General features: G+C 47.9%; 1 protein-coding gene across 17 annotated transcripts in view; it reads left to right on the top strand.

Annotated features, from left to right (window-relative positions):
• HDAC4 (histone deacetylase 4) overlaps positions 1-18,215 on the top strand; it is a 338,424-nt gene that overhangs the window by 130,909 nt on the left and 189,300 nt on the right. For 2 of the 17 annotated variants that reach the window (XM_049888584.1, XM_049888586.1), the window contains one exon: positions 7,866-7,978. The exons of 12 other annotated variants lie outside the window; for them this stretch is intronic. In XM_049888584.1, the coding sequence (XP_049744541.1) occupies positions 7,924-7,978 (55 nt within the window). In that variant the 5' untranslated portion in view covers positions 7,866-7,923. 3 more of the 17 variants (XM_049888585.1, XM_049888581.1, XM_049888590.1) reach the window with 3 other exon arrangements.

Genomic DNA, 18,215 nt, shown 5'->3' with positions numbered 1-18,215 from the left:
GTGCGTAAGCAGGGATTCTGTTTACGGGGTTCAAGAGTGGGTGTGGTCTTCCGTGGTCACACACGAGTGTTTACAGAGCATCATCGTAGATGCCTGAGTGGGCACTTGCTAGCCTGGCCCCTAGGACTCGGCACATCTCCACAGCCCCAGGAGGGCCCTGCTGCCTCCCAGGTACAGACGAGCACCGTAGGGCCCAGCCCATGGCCCTGGGTCACCTGGGGCTGCACCCTGGCCCTGGCCCTGTTGGTCACGCACTCTTTTTTGGCCACAGAGCACCTGTGGCGTGAGGCTGCTGACAGCATGCCCCGAAAGGGTCCGGTTTCATCACCCACAGCCCTGCGTGGTCCCCGCTTCCAGACTGAGGGTAGACGAGGTGACCTGACCCCCTGCTGCCTACTGGGAGAGGCCCCAGCCTGGGGCACGCATGGTGAGATGCCTGCACCCACCCTGAGCTGCAAAGCTGAACTCAAGGGGGGCACCTGTCATTGGGCAGGACGGCCGGGCACAGCAGTCCCCAAACACAGAGATGCTGAGTATTGCCAGGGTGAGGCCACTGGGCCTGGGCGCCACCTGCCCGCACTGGGAAAGGTCCCCTACCAAACACCAGGGGTATTCCAGAGCCATCACGTGGCTGTGCCTTAGTGCCACGTGGGGCTTCATGACCCACACCGCTGCTTCCCCCACTGGTCCCTCGTGCCAGGCGCTTTTGTGCCTTTGTGCTTAGGCACTCCAGGCTGAATGGGGGGTCTGAGTGCCCCCTGGCGGCCAGCAGGAGCGGGACAGCTTGTGCAGACAGGCAGTTAAGGACCAGGGAAGGGGGGGCTACCCACCCCCTGCCCAGCCACCCTCCCTCCTGGGCCTGTGAGTGTGGGGCTGAGGTGCAGGGAGTGTCCTTGCCCTCAGCTCTGTTTTTAGAAGGCTTGTTTCTAAGTATCAGCCCTGGCCTCTCTCGGGAGGAGGGACTTCCTCAGACCACACCCGTAGCTGATCTAAGACTGACTGACTGCTTGACCTGGTAGAGGTCTCTGTAGCTGTATTTGCTGAAAAATCAAAGGCTGGGAAAGGAAACGCCTCGTGGCCCTTTATGAAACCTGGGAAGGAGTACTGTCAGGCTGTGACTTTTCCGTGAGTATCAGGCCTCCCCCAAGGTCAGCACCTGTATCACCTGGGGTCAGGGAGCGGAGCCTGGGCGTGGCACGCAGGGTGACCAGCCAGCAGCATCCCTCCCCTCGGTGACTATGTGAGGGGCGTGTTGGGTGCTGGGGTGGGTTCCAGGGAGCCCGAGGGGTGGGAGGCTCCAGGGCGATTCTTGCCCTGCTTCAGGGAAACACCTTTTCAGTGGCCCAGCGCTGACTGCCAGGTCCGTGGCCCCCACCTGCCTGGGGCACCTGGGCAGCTGGGGGAAAGTCCACCCGGGTGGCTCTCTGATCAGGCAGTTCTGCAAGGCAGCTTCTCGCCTGTGGGAGAATATGAAAACAAACGAATCCCCATGCCACATGCAGTGTGGCCCGTCCCAGGTGGTGTCACACCCCATCCCGCTGCTGAGGGTGGCACCTGGTTCCCAGGGGGCCCGCACGGGGTTGCATTTGGTGCCTGCAGCAAGACGTGGTCCCCCATGAGTGACCCTTAGAGAGAGACCCTACTAGGCCTGGAGGGTGGGCCTGGAGGAGTGGCCCTGCTGCTCTGGGAGGGAGGGTGCAGGTGGAGAGTGCTGCAGAGAGCACCCATCTGTTAGAGCCCCATGTTCGCATCCCTTCCTGCCCGCAGATCTAGGGTGTAGATCCCAGCTTACTTAAAGCTTCCTCTGCTGACCCAGCAGGCTAGGAGGGCGCTGATTTCTCACAGGTGACTTTTTGTGTTTGGTCATGTATGGCAGCCGCTTGCTGTCTGGTGTTATGGGGACTGTGCTGCTTTTTTAAGATAAACCGTGGCATCAGCTGAGGGCCCTTCAAAAGGAGCCTTCCTTTAACACCTTCTCCACAGACATTAGACACAAACCCGGGCCTGCCCCCACACTCCTCACAGGCTCCTAAATGTGAATTGCCTTTGGAAATACCTGTGCTCACATCTGCAAACAACCTAATTTAGCCTTTAGGCACTACAGGCACCCACCTCCAGTTGTGGCAGGAGGGAATCAATCCGTAGATAGAGGCGGATGTCTGCTGCGTGGTGGCAGAGTCTGGACGTTCTGAGCTTCTGTTGTGACGTGACCCCGTGTGGACCTGAGCCTGAGGAGTGGCCTGGGTGAGGCCGAGTGGCCTTCCTGGGAGGGACCCTCAGTGTCTGAGTTAGTGGGGTCCATGGCCATCTCTTCCTCATCAGCGTGGTACTGTGAGGTTCCGCCCTGCCACCTCCCCTCCCTTCCCCCCGGGTGGCCCCCCACCTCTGAGATGACAGGAAACCTCTCCACCCCACCCCTCCTTCTGTCACCTCACTCATTCCCACGCAGTGAACACCTCCTACTCCAGCGCCCTGCAGTCTGGGGCCTGGGAACAGCAGTGGACAGACGGGAGCCTGCTGCCTCTCCTGGTGGTAGCCACCTGCACCCCTTGCCCTCTCGGCCCGCTGTCCCTTGTGGTCCCTTCAGATGTGGTCAGCACCGTCCAGCTTGCAGGTCTTCCCATCTCGCCCACCACCCTCCCCCTGCCCTGCTAGAGCATGTCCTGGGCCACCCTGTCAGGCAGCACCCATTCCTCCTGAGCTGTCCTGGGCCACCCTATCAGGGAGCTGGCCCCTCCCTGCACTCCTTCATGTGACAGGTGCTGTGTAGGTGCCCTGCCAGGCCTGGGGTACTGCGGGCTGCCAGTGCTCAGGCTACCTACCACAGGCGCCCAGTGGGCAGAGCAGACACCCTTCCCCTGCCCACGTAGGGGCCGAGCTCCAGGTCATCCTGGTGCCTCTAGGGCGGGTCAGATGGGGGTGCACACAGCCTTCCTGGGTGTCAGGCACAGGGGGGCTGGCCGGGGGTGGGCTGGTTTGTGTTCTCAGGGTGGTGCCAGGCAGCAGTGGACAGCTGTTCTGTGGCCCCGTGTGGTTGGCCTGCATGGTGATTTCAGAGCACAGAGGCTGGGGCGTCAGCGAGTGGCAGCCCAGGCAGCTAACAGAGAGTGAAGGATGTAGCATTTTTTATATTGTTGAATAACTGGTGGGTGTTAAAGAATGACTGTGGCCATGTGTGTAACAGGGCTACTGGAACTGGGAGCTGGTGTCTTTCTCTTGGTCTTAGATATCCAGGGCACTATCCATTGTGCTCTTTCGGGGTATCCAGGTTCTTTGTAAGAGCCGCTCGTGGGCGTGGCTTCTTTGGAAATTGACGTGTGGGTATGGTGTTCCGTGGAGCACACAGCTTCCAGACCTCTTTCAGAGGGCGCTGGCCCTCCAGGGGCAGGCTCCCTTACCTACCAGACTCCTACTGCCACCACAGGGCATCGGCCCATTGGAGGGACACTGGTGGGTCTGGACACAGGTGTCCAGACTGCCCCGGTTATGAGCTGGGGCATGACCAGACCCTCTTGGGCTATGAGCGTAGCTGCTGAAGTGCTCACCCACCCATGTCGCCTGTGGCTGTGGGTGTGGGGGCCTCTAGTGTGGGGTCCTTGGACTGGCAGCCTGGCCCTGCCCGTTCTGTGTTGGGCCCTACCTCTGTGGGCTGTCTGGGAGTGCTCCATCACCCCTGGCCGGGGCTGGAGGAGTGTGAGGCCTGTCAGAGTGTCACAGGTAAACTGTGTTGTTCCCAGCTCTGGACACCCCAGAGCAGAGCTCAGTCTCAGAGATAATGGCGTGGCCTCATCCCAGGCTTGGCCAGGCCAGGAAAAGGTGATGGGAAGACTCCTAACCTATTTCTGATTAGATTTTAACCTCTGCCCTCTCAGAAGCTTCTTTCCTCTTCCTCCTTGATTATTTTTAAACTCTCAGGGAAAAGAACTGACTGGAAGAGATCCATATTTATGCCTATTCCCAAGAAAAGTGATCCAACCGAATGTGGAAATTATAGAACAATATCATTAATATCACACGCAAGCAAAATTTTGCTTTCAAAAACAACTGCAGCAGTATATCGACAGGGAACTGCCAGAAATTCAGGCCGGTTTCAGAAGAGGATGTGGAACCAGGGATATCATTGCTGATGTCAGATGGATCCTGGCTGAAAGCAGAGAATACCAGAAGGATGTTTACCTGGAAACTCTGGTGGCATAGTGGTTAAGTGCTACGGCTGCTAACCAAAGGTTCGGCAGTTGAAATCCACTAGGCGCTCCTTGGAAACTACAGGGCAGTTCTACTCTGTGCTATAGGGTCGCTATGAGTCGGAATCGACTTGACGGTAGTGGGTGGGCTGGGTTTACCTGTGTTTTATTGACAATGCAAAGGCATTTGGCTGTGTGGATCATAACAAATTAGGGATAACATTGCAAAGAATGAGAATTCCAGAACACTTAATTGTGCTCATGAGGAACCTTTACATGGATCAAGAGGCAGTTGTTCGGACAGAACGAGGGGATACTGACTGGTTTAAAGTCAGTGGAGGTGTGCGTCAGGGTTGTATTCTTTCACCATACCCATTCAATCTGTGGAAACCCTGGTGGCGTAGTGGTTAAGTGCTACGGCTGCTAACCAAAGGGTTGTCGGTTCAAATCTGCCAGGCGCTCCTTGAAAACTCTATGGGGGAGTTCTACTCTGTCCTATAAGGTCGTTATGAGTCGGAATCGACTCGACGGCGCTGGGTTTGGTTTTTTGGTTTTATTCAATCTGCATGCTGAGCAAATAATCCGAGAAGCTGGACTATATGAAGTAGAACGGGGCATCAGAATTGGAGGAAGACTCATTAACAACCTGCATTATGCAGATGACACAACCTTGCTTGCTGAAAGTGAAGAGGACTTGAAGCACTTACTAATGAAGATCAAAGACCACAGCCTTCGGTATGGATTACACCTCAACATAAAGAAAACAAAAATCCTCACAACTGGACCAATGAGCAACACCATGCTAAATGGAGAAAAGATTGAAGTTGTCAAGGATTTCATTTTACTTGGATCCACAGTCAACAGCCATGGAAGCAGCCGTCAAGAAATCAAAAGTCTCATTGCATTGGGTAAATCTGCTGCAAAGGATCTCTTCAAAGTGCTGAAGAGCAAAGATGTCACCCTGAGGACTAAGGTGTGCCTGGCCCAAGCCATGGTATTTTCAATCACATCATATGCATGTGAAAGCTGGACAATGAATAAGGAAGACCGAAGAAGAATTGATGCCTTTGAACTGTGGTGTTGGCGAAGAATATTGAATATACCACGGACTGCTGAAAGAACCAACAAATCTGTCTTAGAAGTACAACCAGAATGCCCCTTAGAGGCAAGGATGGTGAGGCTGTGTCTTACATACTTTGGACATGTTGTCAGGAGGGATGAGTCCCTGGAGAAGGACATCATGCTTGGCAGAGTACAAGGTCAGCGGAAAAGAGGAAGACCCTCAACGAGGTGAATAGACACAGTGGCTGCAACAGTGAGCTCAAGCATAACGATTATAAGGATGGCGCAGGACCGGGCAGTGTTTTCGTTCTTCTGTGCATAGGGTCACTATGAGTCAGAACCGACTCGACGGCATCTAACAGCAACAGCAGGGAAAAGACATCCTTTCCATTTGTGATTCTCCTGAGAACCAAATTGCTGCACCGTTACTAAAGTGTGTTCTAAAATGTGTTATCATGGCCTCTGATATTAAGCCAAGGTTTTTGCAATCCCACTAAAATGTAATCTCACATCATGGAAATTTTGGATTCCCCCAGGGAGACCCCACAGCACGCACTCCTCACTTCTAGAAACCACCCGGAAACCCCGCTTGGGCTTTAAGTGGCCAGCATTTTCTAGAAGCCACGCGGAAACCCCGCTTGGGCTGCAAGCGGCCAGCATTTTCTAGAAGACACCCAGAAACCTCGTGTGGGCTCTAAGTGGCCAGAATTTTCTAGAAGCCACCCGGAAACCCCATGTGGGCTTTAAGTGGCCAGCATTTCCGTGTGGGATTTGAGGTTGAGCATCAGGACGGCGATCGCTGTTGGCCTGCCTGAAACGTCTTTGGGAGGCCTGGTGTCCAGGGCTGGCCAGCTGAGTGCATGCCTGCTGGAGGGGCAGAGGGACCCAAGAAATACCCTTACTGCCAGCTCCCTGCGGGGCTTCCTTGAGGTGCCACTCTAGGCCTCTGTGTCTGGAACCTTCCGAGAGAAGCTGCTATCACTGGGGCGGGGCCTCACCAAGGGGACCTGGAGACCCCTGACTGTACCTTCTCCGTCTCCTTGGTTGCCATGGGGCCAGGCTGGCTGCTGACTTTGTTGGGCAGGGGGTTGAGGGTACTTTTTCCCAGTGGGCACCTCCTATCACTGAGATGGGGAGGCTCTGGTGAGCCTGTGGTGGAGAGGCTGCCCTCTGAGCTTCCCCCTTCCCTGTCCCACTGTCCCGTGCCCTTTCGAGGGTCCTGCAGTGCGTTTCTGGGAGGGGACACCCTCACGGGAGGCTCTCTGTGGACCGTTTTCCTCTGCTGACTGATGTGGGATGGTTGGGTGATACTTGGCCAACTCACCAGGTGTCAATTTTTGTAACAGTTGAAAAGTGTTTCATCATGTAGTCTCGGGATGTTCCGCAGATGCACAGAAAGAGAAGCCCTCAAGGACTTCCCACCTTAGCTGGAAGCCACAATCTACCGAGATTTGCTTTCGTCTTCGAGGGACCCAGTCTGACTCCGGAGGGCTGTGGTGATGTGTTTGTGTCCAGTGTCGAAACCGTTGCTCAGCTGGCACTTTTGGACTAGGGGCCCTCTTCAGCGTCTTGGTCTTTGTTTTCATCTTTTCTGCTTCCCTCCCTCCTTTCTTTGTTTCTGTTTGCTCCTCCCTCTTTTCCTTCCTCCCTCCTTGTTATTCTGGTCTCTAGTTTATTATGTGGGTCTTTGTCTCTGCTCAAGAATGAATTCAGTTTCCAGAATGAATTCCGAGTTTGTTGGTCGCTCTCTCAGATACTTTTTATCTTTGTAGAGTGGGCTACATTACATTAATCTTACCTCTGTCCCCATGCTCCCTTGCTACACCACACACGTGCAAAAGTAAAGAACAAAAAGTCCAAATGAATACTTCGTGCAAAAAATGAGCTTCGGGGTGTGGTGGAGCAGCCCTGTGGAACTTGGGGAAACGTGATCAGTTAATTGGGGACTCTGGTTCAGCTACTTCTCAGTGTCGGCTGCAGTGAGTGCCATCTGCTGGCGGAGCCCGCCCTGGAGCCTCTCTTGTCCCTCCTGGCACAAAACAGGCATTCTCTGTGGAACTTTCTAGAACGTGGTTTGGAAACCCTGGTGTCGTTGTGGTTAAGTGCTACGGCTGCTAACCAAAGGGTCGGCAATTCAAATCTGCCAGGAGCTCCTTGGAAACTCTGTGGGGCACTTCTACTCTGTCCTGTAGGGTCGGTATGAGTCAGAATCGACTCAGTAGCACTGGACTTGGGCTTGGTGTGGGACTGGCTGCTGACAGAATAGGGCTTCTACTGCCTGTACCCAGGTTCAGGGTGAGGGTCCCCATCCCGAGAGAGACAGGCCCATCAGCCAATGTGGCAGAAGCTGCCCAGCTCTGAGGTGGAGGAGCCCTGTGGGCAGAGGGCCGCATGGGTGGAGGTGGGACCCTGGGTAGGACCAGCACTTGACCGGCTGCAGGAATCTGGACCTGATCCACTAGGTGCTAGGGAGCCATCGCAGACTTGTGTTCAGAAGAGTAATACTGTCCACACAGCGCTGGGATTGTTGGAGGGAAGGGAGATGAGGCCATCAGGCCAGTTTGGGGCATCCTGTGCCATGCTGAAAGATGACAGAAACTTTACCCCCTTGTTTGACAGTGACTGGACCCTGTTCTAGATGCTGTGACTGTATGACTTGTCTAGTCCTCAGAGTGCTATGAGATCCAACTGCTGTCCTCTCCATTTTGTGATGAAGACACCGAGACACCAAGGTCAGGAAGCTCGCCTAAAATCAGACAGCTAGGGGTGGTGCAGCACCCGGCTGCAGAGTCCACACACTGCCTGTGCAGGATCCTGCCATGTGCATGAGTGCAAACGTGTGTGTGTGTGTGTGTGTGTGTGTGAGAGGTCTGCCCTGGCCTGTGCAGCAGCCCTGGCACGTGGCACACAGGGGGACTCCGCTGGCTGTCTTGGGCGAGGGGGGTTCTCAGCGCATAGTCAGTGCTCTGGGCTGGGTGAGGACGTGCGGCATGCAGGAGCTGGGCCTGGGGACCACAGAGAAGTGTGCTGACAGGGAGTGTCCCTCCTGGGCCTGGGCTGGAACCCCCTCCCTGTGAGCCATAAAGAAAGCTCGCTTTCCTACTTCTTCCTTTTTGCCCAGCCTCCCTTTCGCCATATTTCTACCTGGTCAGTCTTCCCAGGGTGCACAGGTAGGCCTGGAGGGCCCCCGAGACCTCCCTTGGGTGGCAGCGGCTGCGGCCTGCATCTTAAAGGCTCCTGGAGTGCGCCCCCTGCAGGTCACAGTGTGCCTGGCATCTGAACGCTCCCACCCTCTCGGGCTTGGGAGAGTGAGGGGTCTCCTGAGCGCTGTGCTCAGAGCAGACCCAGGCTGTGACTCCGAGTCGGGTGGCTGTGGAGTTTGGGCTGCCCCACCAGGATTCTAGGAGCGTGTGTCTTGCCACCCTCCCCCAACTCTGCAGGAGTCTCAGACAGCTGACCTTCCGTGGGGGTGACCTGGATGTTGCAGGTCCCTGTACCGGGTGCCAGCCATGTAAGGTGCCAGCAGGTGACACTCCTGTGATCAGGCTCCCTGCCGGGTTCAGCACAGCAAGGACCTGCCTGTCAGCCACACACTGAAGCGTCCCTCAGAGGAGGCTGCCAGCTTGAGCAAGGGCAAAGCTCAGGCCCGAAGCTGCCTGGAGGGCGTCGGGCTTTGAGCGTGCAGGGCAGGAGGGTGGTGGGAGGCAGGGCTGGAGCAGGGCTGGTTCCTCCAAGTGCTTTGCAGACTTGGGCCATTAGCACCTGCTGAAGGCAGTTGAGTGGGCCATGACCACCTCATTATGAAATAGAATAGGAAATATCAAATTGCCCTTAAGAAGGGGAAGTTATTGTTGGTGAGACTTTTGGTTCAGCACTATCTGCGTCGGTGTGTACTGTGTCTCCATGTGAAAATGTGTGTGCTCCGGTCATGACTAAAATGGTTTCCAGCTACTGCCTTAGAAAGACCCCTCTAGCAACAGTGTTTCAGAGAGAATGGGGAAGAGAAGGATGCGGGAACCTGACGGTAGATCTCTGGACAGGACTAGCGGGTGACAGCCATTTCCTTAGGTCTTCATTTCCTCCAGCGTGTTTCCTAGTTTCCTGCAGAGGTCTTCCTTGTTCTTGTAAAAATTTTTCCTTCATGTCTGATAATTTAGATGCTGTCGTAATTGGTATCTTTTTGTAATTTGTATTTTGTCCGTGGCCGGTTCATAGAAATACAATGATTTTTATATACTGACCTTGAACCCTGTGACCGTGATGGATTGATTTATGAGTTCTAGACGGTCTGTAGTTCTCTTGGAAGTTCTACCTGCCAAAAGCAAGTGGGGCCAGTTTCATTCTGTCCTCTCCATTCCTCGTACCTTTGATTTCTCTGCCTCTACAGGGTCGCTATGAGTCGGAATTGACTGATGGCACTGGGTTTGGTGGTATTTTTTTTGGTTTATGGAGTTAGCAAGGACTGGTGGAACAACAGAAGCAGCTACCACGGGCATTCTCCTTTGTTTACATTTTTGATAAGTGCCTCTTATCAGATCAAAGCTATTGTGGCCTTCTCTGCCTAGTTTTTTTTTTTCCCTCCATGAGTACATGTTGAATTTTATCAAGTGTTTCTTTTGTCTCTATTGACAGGGTGTATATATTTTCTCCTTTATTCTGTTTATGTGGTGAATTACATTAGCTGATTTTTTTTTTTTTTATGGTTAAACTAACCTTTCACTTCTGAATTAAACCCACATTGACCAAGATATAGTATCCTGCCTGCATATACTATATCTGGATTCTAACTGCTGGATTCAGTTTGCTGATATTTTATGGTTTTTGCCTTTGTGTTAATAAATGACTTGGCTTGCAGTTGTTATTATTATTATTATTTTTGCAATGCTCTTGTATTTTTGATATCAGAGTAATACTGTCTCATGAAAACTTCGAGGAACATTTTTTCTTTTTTCTGGAAGATTTTCCATCAGATTAGAATTATTTCTTGAAATTATTTCTTGAAAACGTAAAGTTTGAAAGTATCTGGAGTTTCTTTGTGGAGCAATTTTAAATCGCAGACTGTATTTCCTTAAAAGTAACTGGACTATTCAGGTCTTCTGTTTCTCCCTGTGTCAGTTTTGGTAAATTGTATTTGTTTTTAGCTCAGCTATATTTGCACAACGGTTTTCATAAGACCTTCCTGTTTATCATTTTAATACCTGCAGGTTCTATAGCAGGGTTTCTCAATCTCGGCACTATTGACATTTTGGGCCAGAGAATTTCTTGTCGTGGAGAATTCTCTTGTGCACTGGAGGATATTTACCGGCATCCCTGACGTCTACGCCCAGTTTCGACAATTGACAGTGTCTCCAGATATCGCCAAGTTCCCTTGGAAGCTAAAATTGCCTCGTTTGAGAACCACTGATTTATGGTATTCTCCCTTTTCATTCTTGGTAACATTGGCCATTTATTCTCACCAGAGATTGTTCCATTTTATTAGTGTTTTTAAGGAACCAACTTTTGGGTTTGTTGATCTGTTTATATCTGTTTTCTAGGCTTACTTTGCTAATCATGTTATTCAAATCTTTTGTATACTTACACAATTTTTTTGTTTTTTGGCCTGCTTCCTCTATATGTAACTGAGAGAGGTGTGTTAAAATCTCCCACTTTGATTATGGAAATTGCAGGTGTCTTTGATTTCTGACAATTGTTTTGCTTTATGCACTTCAAAGTTCTGTTATTAGGTGCATATACAGAGTGATGGAGAGTTTGGCTGCTAACCAAAAGGTCAGCAGTTGTAACCTACCAGTGCTCCTTGGAAGCTATGGGGCCGTTCTACTCTGTCTTGTAGGGTCACTTTGGGTCAGAATTGACTCAACGGCAATGAGTTTAGTTTGGTGTTTTTGCTTTTTTTAAATATACTTAGAATTGTTAAACATTGCTGTTGAAACTTTTATAACGTGAAGTGTTCCTTTTTATCTCAAGAAAATCCTTTTTGCCTTAAAGCAGTGTTCTCAAACTTGAATGAACCTTGGGGTCAACTAGGGAGCTTTGAAGGATGCGAAGGCCCGGCTCCCACTTGCAGGCTCTGTCCTCTTCCCTGTGAGGTGTGGCCTGAGCAGAGCTCCCAGGTGATGATAATTAGTGCCGGTACGAGAGTGTCCTTTTTCTGATATTAATATCACTACACAAGCTTTCCTTTATTATTTGCTGGGTACATATTTTCCCAATGTTTTACTTTCATCCTTTCTATAGCCTTATCTTTTAGATGTGTTCTTGTAAATAGCATATTCTTGAGTTTAGAGTTTAGTTGTTTTGTTTTTGTTTTTTATCCGATCTGGAAGTCTTTGTTTTTACTGAGAGCCTCTAGTTTGTTAACCTTCAATATATTTCCTATATCTTCCATTTTGCTATCGGCTTCCTCTTTGTCTAGTCTTCTCTGTGCCTTGTTTAATGTATCCTTTTTTTCTTTAAGGTGAATATTCATTTAAAGTCATTAACACATTTAAACCCCTTTCGTTGTTTGGTATATCGTTTCAGTCTTCATCTGAGTTCACCTTTCTTTTTCCCGAAGGAAGAGAGATCTCGAGGTGATAAATTATCTACTTTTGTCATTAAATGCCTTTATTTCACTCACATTTGGAAGAACAGTTATGCTGGGTACAGAATTCAAGTTTGACAGTTATATTTTTTCAGCACTTTTGATCTTTTTTTCTGCACTTTTAAAGATATAATTTCATCACTTTCTGATTTGTTTATTTTGAAAAATTCTAGATTTCCATTTTTAAATTTTCTAATTCTTTGCTAAAATTGTTAATGTTTTATCTTCTTAAACATAGAAATCAGTTCTGTTAAAGTCTGTGTCTAAAACTACAATAGAATCTTCAGTTGCATCCAGCTATTTTATTATTACTAGAATACCATCGACACTTCGGCTTTGAAGCTGTTGTTTAAAAATCACAGGTGAGACCCAGCCGATAGTCTTTTTCTGATAATTATCTGGAGCATCGGAAGGTCATTTTCTATGGATTATTCCTTCTGTTGATTTTTGTTCTTGTCCTAGCGTCTTTTCTTACATCTGACTGTGTGTGTGTGTTTATTGAATATATTAATTGCAAGCGTTGCTGAAATAATTTGAGGCTTTGGATGAGTTCTCCTTCCAGAGCAGATATAAGGTTGTTTCTGCCAGACGTTTGGGGGCACTAGCAATCAGTCATCGCCTCAGTTCAGTTTTGGGAATTGAAGTTGTTAAAAGCTGAGCTGCAGTTTCTTTGAGGATCCATTTATTTTTGGATCTCCATTATTCCTAGGGGGCCCCGGTGGTGCAGTGGTGAAGTGATATGGCTGCTAGCCAAAAGGTTGACAGTTTGAATCCACCAGCTGCTCCTTGAAAATCTTATGGGGTAGTTCTGCTCTGTCCTATAGGGTCGCTGTGAATCGGAATCGACTCGATGGCAAGGCATTATTCCTAGAGATTCCTTCGGCACTCCAACCTAAATTGAAAGTGTTCACTATGCTTACCCCCACCCTTTCTACCAGTCCTTGGACCTCATTCCCTGAACCTGGTATATTGTGAGAGACTGTCAGAGGCACAGAAGATTTTGGGGAGGTGGCTGGGAAGCTCTGCAGATATCACTGGGGAAGAGCAGCCCCAAATGCCAAGTTTACTTCCGTGGCCTCTATCAGGTCCTGTAATTCTTCACTGTTTTGTTAACTTACCAGTGCTTTCGAAAGGATGTTTTTATATATTTTTTCTAGCTTTTCCAGTTGTCCTCTGCAGTAGGACTGGGCCAAATTACCATTTCTACTTTTATCCGACGTGTGTTTTTTGCACTCATGTTTATCCATCAAGTGTTGGTGTTCAAAGTGTATCTTGTCAAAACCAAATTCCTTCCTGCATGAATTAAGGGAAAAGGAGAGTAGCATAAGATGATTAGCAACGTACATGGGAAAATTAGTCAGTTTGAAACCAAATTCATAACTGCATTGATTATAAAGTGGTCACCACTTAGTTGTTATTCACCTGAATGATTATTTGTCCATATAGGTATTTTGAAGTTTTAACAGCAAGTTTATGTGACAGTAGATATTTATTTTGAGGGGCATCTGAAAGTGTCCAGTTTCTTCTCCTTTCTTTATAGCCCATCTCACAGGGATACTTGGTCTAGAGAGTCTGATTGGCCACCTACCTGCCTTCCATACAAATGGAATGGTACGACTAGTGGTTTGAGGTCAAACTGTTGCCAGGAACTCTTGGTTGGGTAGAAAATCGGAAGTTGAATGTATCAGAAATCTGAGAGAACTCAGGTCAATTTTTTTCGTAGTATCTGTTTCCCCATATGTGGCATAATTCGTTTGTTCAAGCATCTATCCACCCATCAACTCATTCAGCCACCCCCTGCCCCCCCACCCACCCGTCTATCCATCTGTCCATCCGTCCGTCCATCCGCCCGTTCGCCTGTCCGCCCATCCGCCCATCCACCTATCCATCCAGATTCTACCCTGGCTGAGCTAGTCATCATTTTAGTCATAGATACAAAAACTAGCAGGACTTTGTCCATTTCCTTAGGAGTCCTCAGTCCAGGTAGAAAAGTAGTAGTGTCAGGTGATCTCAGTGTGTCAGGGAGCCTCCGAGGCCATCTACCAATTCTGGATCATTGCCATTTTCTGCAAGAAGAGCAGAACATGGCTGAGTTGAAGGCCAGGCTTCCCGAGAGGAGTCAGAACCAGCCTTGGTTCAGGTTAGGTGCTCTTGATAGCAGCCTGATGCTGCCTAGTTTTTCCTTTCCAACATATGTTCTTTTTCTGAGTATATTTTCCCTGCAAAGGGAATTTATAAAAAGCAATCCTAATTTTTTCCTTGGTTAAAACTATTTAAAAAGGAAAGAAACACACACACATACATGCTCATGCACAACCATTCCAGAAGTAAATGCTGAAATTTGTTTTTAACTTTTTTCTCTCTTCCCTGAAAAGTGAAGATTCCTCCTCAGAACCCCACCATACTGGTTTGCCTTCTCTTCTCTCCAGTGAACTTCTTTGTGTGACTGCGGCTTTCTGGAAATCTGTTTCAAACTCTAAAAAGCAGCTGGAACACACTTGAGACGTTCAGCACCAACTACAAAGTGATGGCATTGACTGTGCAAAACAGATGCTGTTTGCATTCAAATAAAAGACAAACATAATATTTGCATTAATACAGAGTCTTTGCAAATGTATTTGCATAAAACGGTTTCTCCTTTTCTAAGAGCTGGTTACTTTTAACTAATTTCTGAGTGCAGCAAAGGATAAGCAATCTTTTGCTGATTATTTGTCATGAAGAGTTGCTTTTGCACAAGCATAGCTGATTTCAAAGAAGGGCTCTCTGACATGCAAATGTGATGTCAAGTGGAGCATGGTGAGAATAGCCCATGTGCACCGCCATGATTACTGTCGGTCGTTTTCTTGGTATCCTTTTGTGTTTAAAAGCAGGATTGATGAGCTGTTGCAGTGGTACTAAACTCAGCTTCAGGTCTTACACAGAGTTACTCAAACCATGCTGTATTTCAGCGATCTCTTAGAATGAAAAGAAGCTAAATGGCTGGCACATTGGATGCTCTGGTACTTTGGAGTGCACTTTCAAGGACAGCTATACTTCTTATTTCATTCCCATGGAGATGTAAGAGTAAAGATAAAGAAGTAAGAACAATGGTCTCTTGGAAGTACAGCCCAAAAATCAATTTCATAAGTCCTCTGTAATTATTTTAAGTGTGAGTCACCAGTTTGGCTGAGTGTCCTGTGTGTCAAGGTAAAGACAGAAGCTTGTTCATTTTTAGGATTTACATTGCTCCTAAGAGGAAACCAACCCAGCTTTTGAATGGGGACTTTTTTTTTTTTTTATCGTGTCCCGTATTAAAAAAAATAACTTCCGCATCATGACCCAGGACACACACACACACAGGTGAAACAAAAGTTTCAGGAAACAGTATTACACATAATGAAAGTGGTCTCAGTCACTGTGTGAAACTTTCGGTTTAACTTAGTAGTCAATGCTTCTTTATATTTACTGACATGTTTTCTAGTGTTTAGGACACCAGTGCTTCTGGCATCTTATTCTTTCACTTTGGACATGATTTCCTTATTTCTGAAATAACCCTTTAGTTGTTTTTTCAGTATGATAAACACTCAAATTTTGTTTGTCTGAAAATGGCCTCCTCCCACACCCCATTACTTGAATGATAGTTTAGCTGGGTATAGAATCATAGGATGCCATGTATTTTAGCAGCCCAGTCCCAGTGCGGTCTTAGCAGTTGAGGATATTTTATCACCATCTGGCTTTTCTTTGTTGTTGTTGCTGTCCAGGACTTAGCTCCCAGTCAATTGTTGTTTCCTCTTAGGTAATCTGTCTTGTCTTTCTTGGTGGTTTTAAGATTCCCCACCCCCACCACGTGGTGTTCTGGTGTTCCGCTGTGATGTGTTCTGCTATGATATGCTGTGGTGTGCATTTGTACTTTTTATTTTGCTTGGGACTTAACATGCTTTTTAAATCCAAGGACTCTTGTCTTGCTGGAATTCTGGAGTATTCTTGTCCCTTATCCCTTGGAATACCTCTTCTGCCTTTTCTCTGTTCTTTACTTCAGGAATTCATACTAGATCTGTGTTTACAGTCTTCTTTTATCTGCTCTCAGTCCTCTATCTTTTCTCTCTTATCTTTTTGTGTTGCATTCTGGTTTCTTATTTAGCTCTATCACCAGTTTTGTATTTGTCTTTAGCTATTTTCAGTAGCTTTATTTTTCAATTCTAGAAAATCATTTTTTTAACTTTCTTTTTCTTTTTCCAGAGTTCCTTTCTTTTATTATAGGTTCTTCCTTCATTTCACTTCCTATTTTAAAAAAAAAAGCATGTTTTATAGTCTTTTCTATATTATTTTATTATTTGGAGTCATTTCTGTTGTGTTTTGCTGACTCTTGCATGGTGGATTGTTTCCATGTGTCATTTTTAATTTTTATTGTAAACTTCTCTTCAGCAGGCAATTCTCTTCCCCCTCTCTCCCTGCCTTCCTTTTTTCCTTCCTTCCTCTCTATTCCTCCATTCCTTTCCTTCCTTTCTTTCTTCCATGGGTGTTTCTTTATACCCTGGGTTGTTGCTATTCCTAGGGCCCCAGTGTTTCGCAAGTTCTGAACAAGTTTCTATCTTAATTTCTAAACCTGGGATTCCTGCACTGCTGAAGCAGCCTGAACTTGGAGGCCACACCCACATAGACACAGCCTTAGGGTTTCATTCTCTCAAACTAGATGCTTCCCAGCAACCCTCCTCTCCACTTCTCTGCCTGGTGGGTAGCATTTTCTAATGCCCTTTCCATAGACTCAGTAGTCCTTGAGAGTTTTGTCCTTATCCAGGAGTCTCAGTTCCAGCTCTGTCTAGGGGAGGCTTATGGCCACCTTTCCTGCCCACCTGGATGTTCAAGTCTCCCCAGGTCCCTCAGGCGTGTGTCCTGTGACTCTGAGATAGGTGCTGAAGCTTGGGGTACCTGCTTAGAATGCCCCTCTTTTCTTTCTCCTTGTAAGTGGGGTCTTCTCTGTCTGTATTTCGATCTCAACTCTATATGAAATTGGGGTGGGACAATATTCTATATTCTAATCATTGTTTCTGTATTCTTATGGGGGAGGTGCAGGAGGTCCTTGCTGATTCAGTCCGACAATTTCAGGAACCTAAAATTTTGACACCTAACTTTGTTTACAGCTTGTCATGAATTGAATTGTATCCTGCAAAAATGTGTCAACTTGGTTAGGCCATGTTTCCCAGTATTGTGTGGTTGTCCTCCATTTTGTGATTGTAATTTTTATGTTACAGAGGTGCGATTGGAACACTCTTACCCAGGTCACATCCCTGATCCAATGTAAAGGGAGTTTCCCTGGGTTGTGGCCTATATCACCTTTATCTTTCAAGAGATAAAAAGAAAAGGGAAACAAGCAGAGATGGGGGCCTCATGCCACCAAGAAAGCAGTGCCAGGAACAGAGTGCATCCTTTGGACCCAGGGTCTCTGCATGGAGAAGCTCCTAGTCCAGGGGAAGATTGATGAGAGGGACCTTCCTCCAGAGCTGACAGAAAGCCTTCTCTTGGAGCTGACGCCCTAAATTTGAACTTTCAGCCTACTTTTTTTTTTTTAATAATTTTTATTGTGCTTCAAGTGGAAGTTTACAAATCAAGTCAGTCTGTCACATATAAGCTTATATAAACCTTACTCTGTACTCCTACTTACTCTCCCCCTAATGAGTCAGCCTGCTCCCTCCTTCCAGTCTCTCCTTTCGTGACGATTTTGCCAGTTTCTAACCCTCGCTACCCTCCTATCTCCCCTCCAGACAGGAGATGACAACACAGTCTCAAGTGTCCACCTCATATAAGTAGCTCAGTCTTCATCAGCATCTCTCTCCCACCCATTTTCCAGTCCCTTTCCTGTCTGATGAGTTGTCTTCGGGAATGGTTCCTGTCCTGGGCCAACAGAAGGTTTGGGGACCATGACCGCCGGGATTCCTCTAGTCTCAGTCAGACCATTAAGTATGGTCTTTTTATGAGAATTTGGGGTCTGCCTCCCACTGTTCTCCTGCTCCCTCAGGGGTTCTCTGTTGTGCTCCCTGTCAGCCTACTTTTTACTGTGAAGAAATACATTTCTCTTTGTTAAAGCCATCCACTTGTGGTCTTTCTGCTACAGCAATACTAGGTGTCTAAGACACTGCTCAAATCTGTATCTTGGACATTAGCAGGCTCTGTGTTTTGCAAAGTATGACATCGATTTTCCTCCAGATGTCCCTGCTGACTCAGGGTGTCAGCGCAAGGATTACAGATTCGGCCACTGTTGGCGTCCATGTTCTCTTTCCTTGTAGTTGAGCTAAAAGTTCCCCTTCTTTCTAATCACATCTGTGGATTTTTAATGTCAGATCAATCGTAATGCAGTATACAGTATACAACCAAACTGTGCTCATTTTTATCACAGCTTCCTTTCATGACTA

The sequence above is a fragment of the Elephas maximus genome, chromosome 6 (assembly GCF_024166365.1).
Source record: "Elephas maximus indicus isolate mEleMax1 chromosome 6, mEleMax1 primary haplotype, whole genome shotgun sequence".
In the NCBI taxonomy this organism is placed as follows: domain Eukaryota; kingdom Metazoa; phylum Chordata; class Mammalia; order Proboscidea; family Elephantidae; genus Elephas; species Elephas maximus.
The sequence above is the reverse complement of the archived record's forward strand: the minus strand, read 5'-3'. Positions and strand labels throughout refer to the sequence as shown.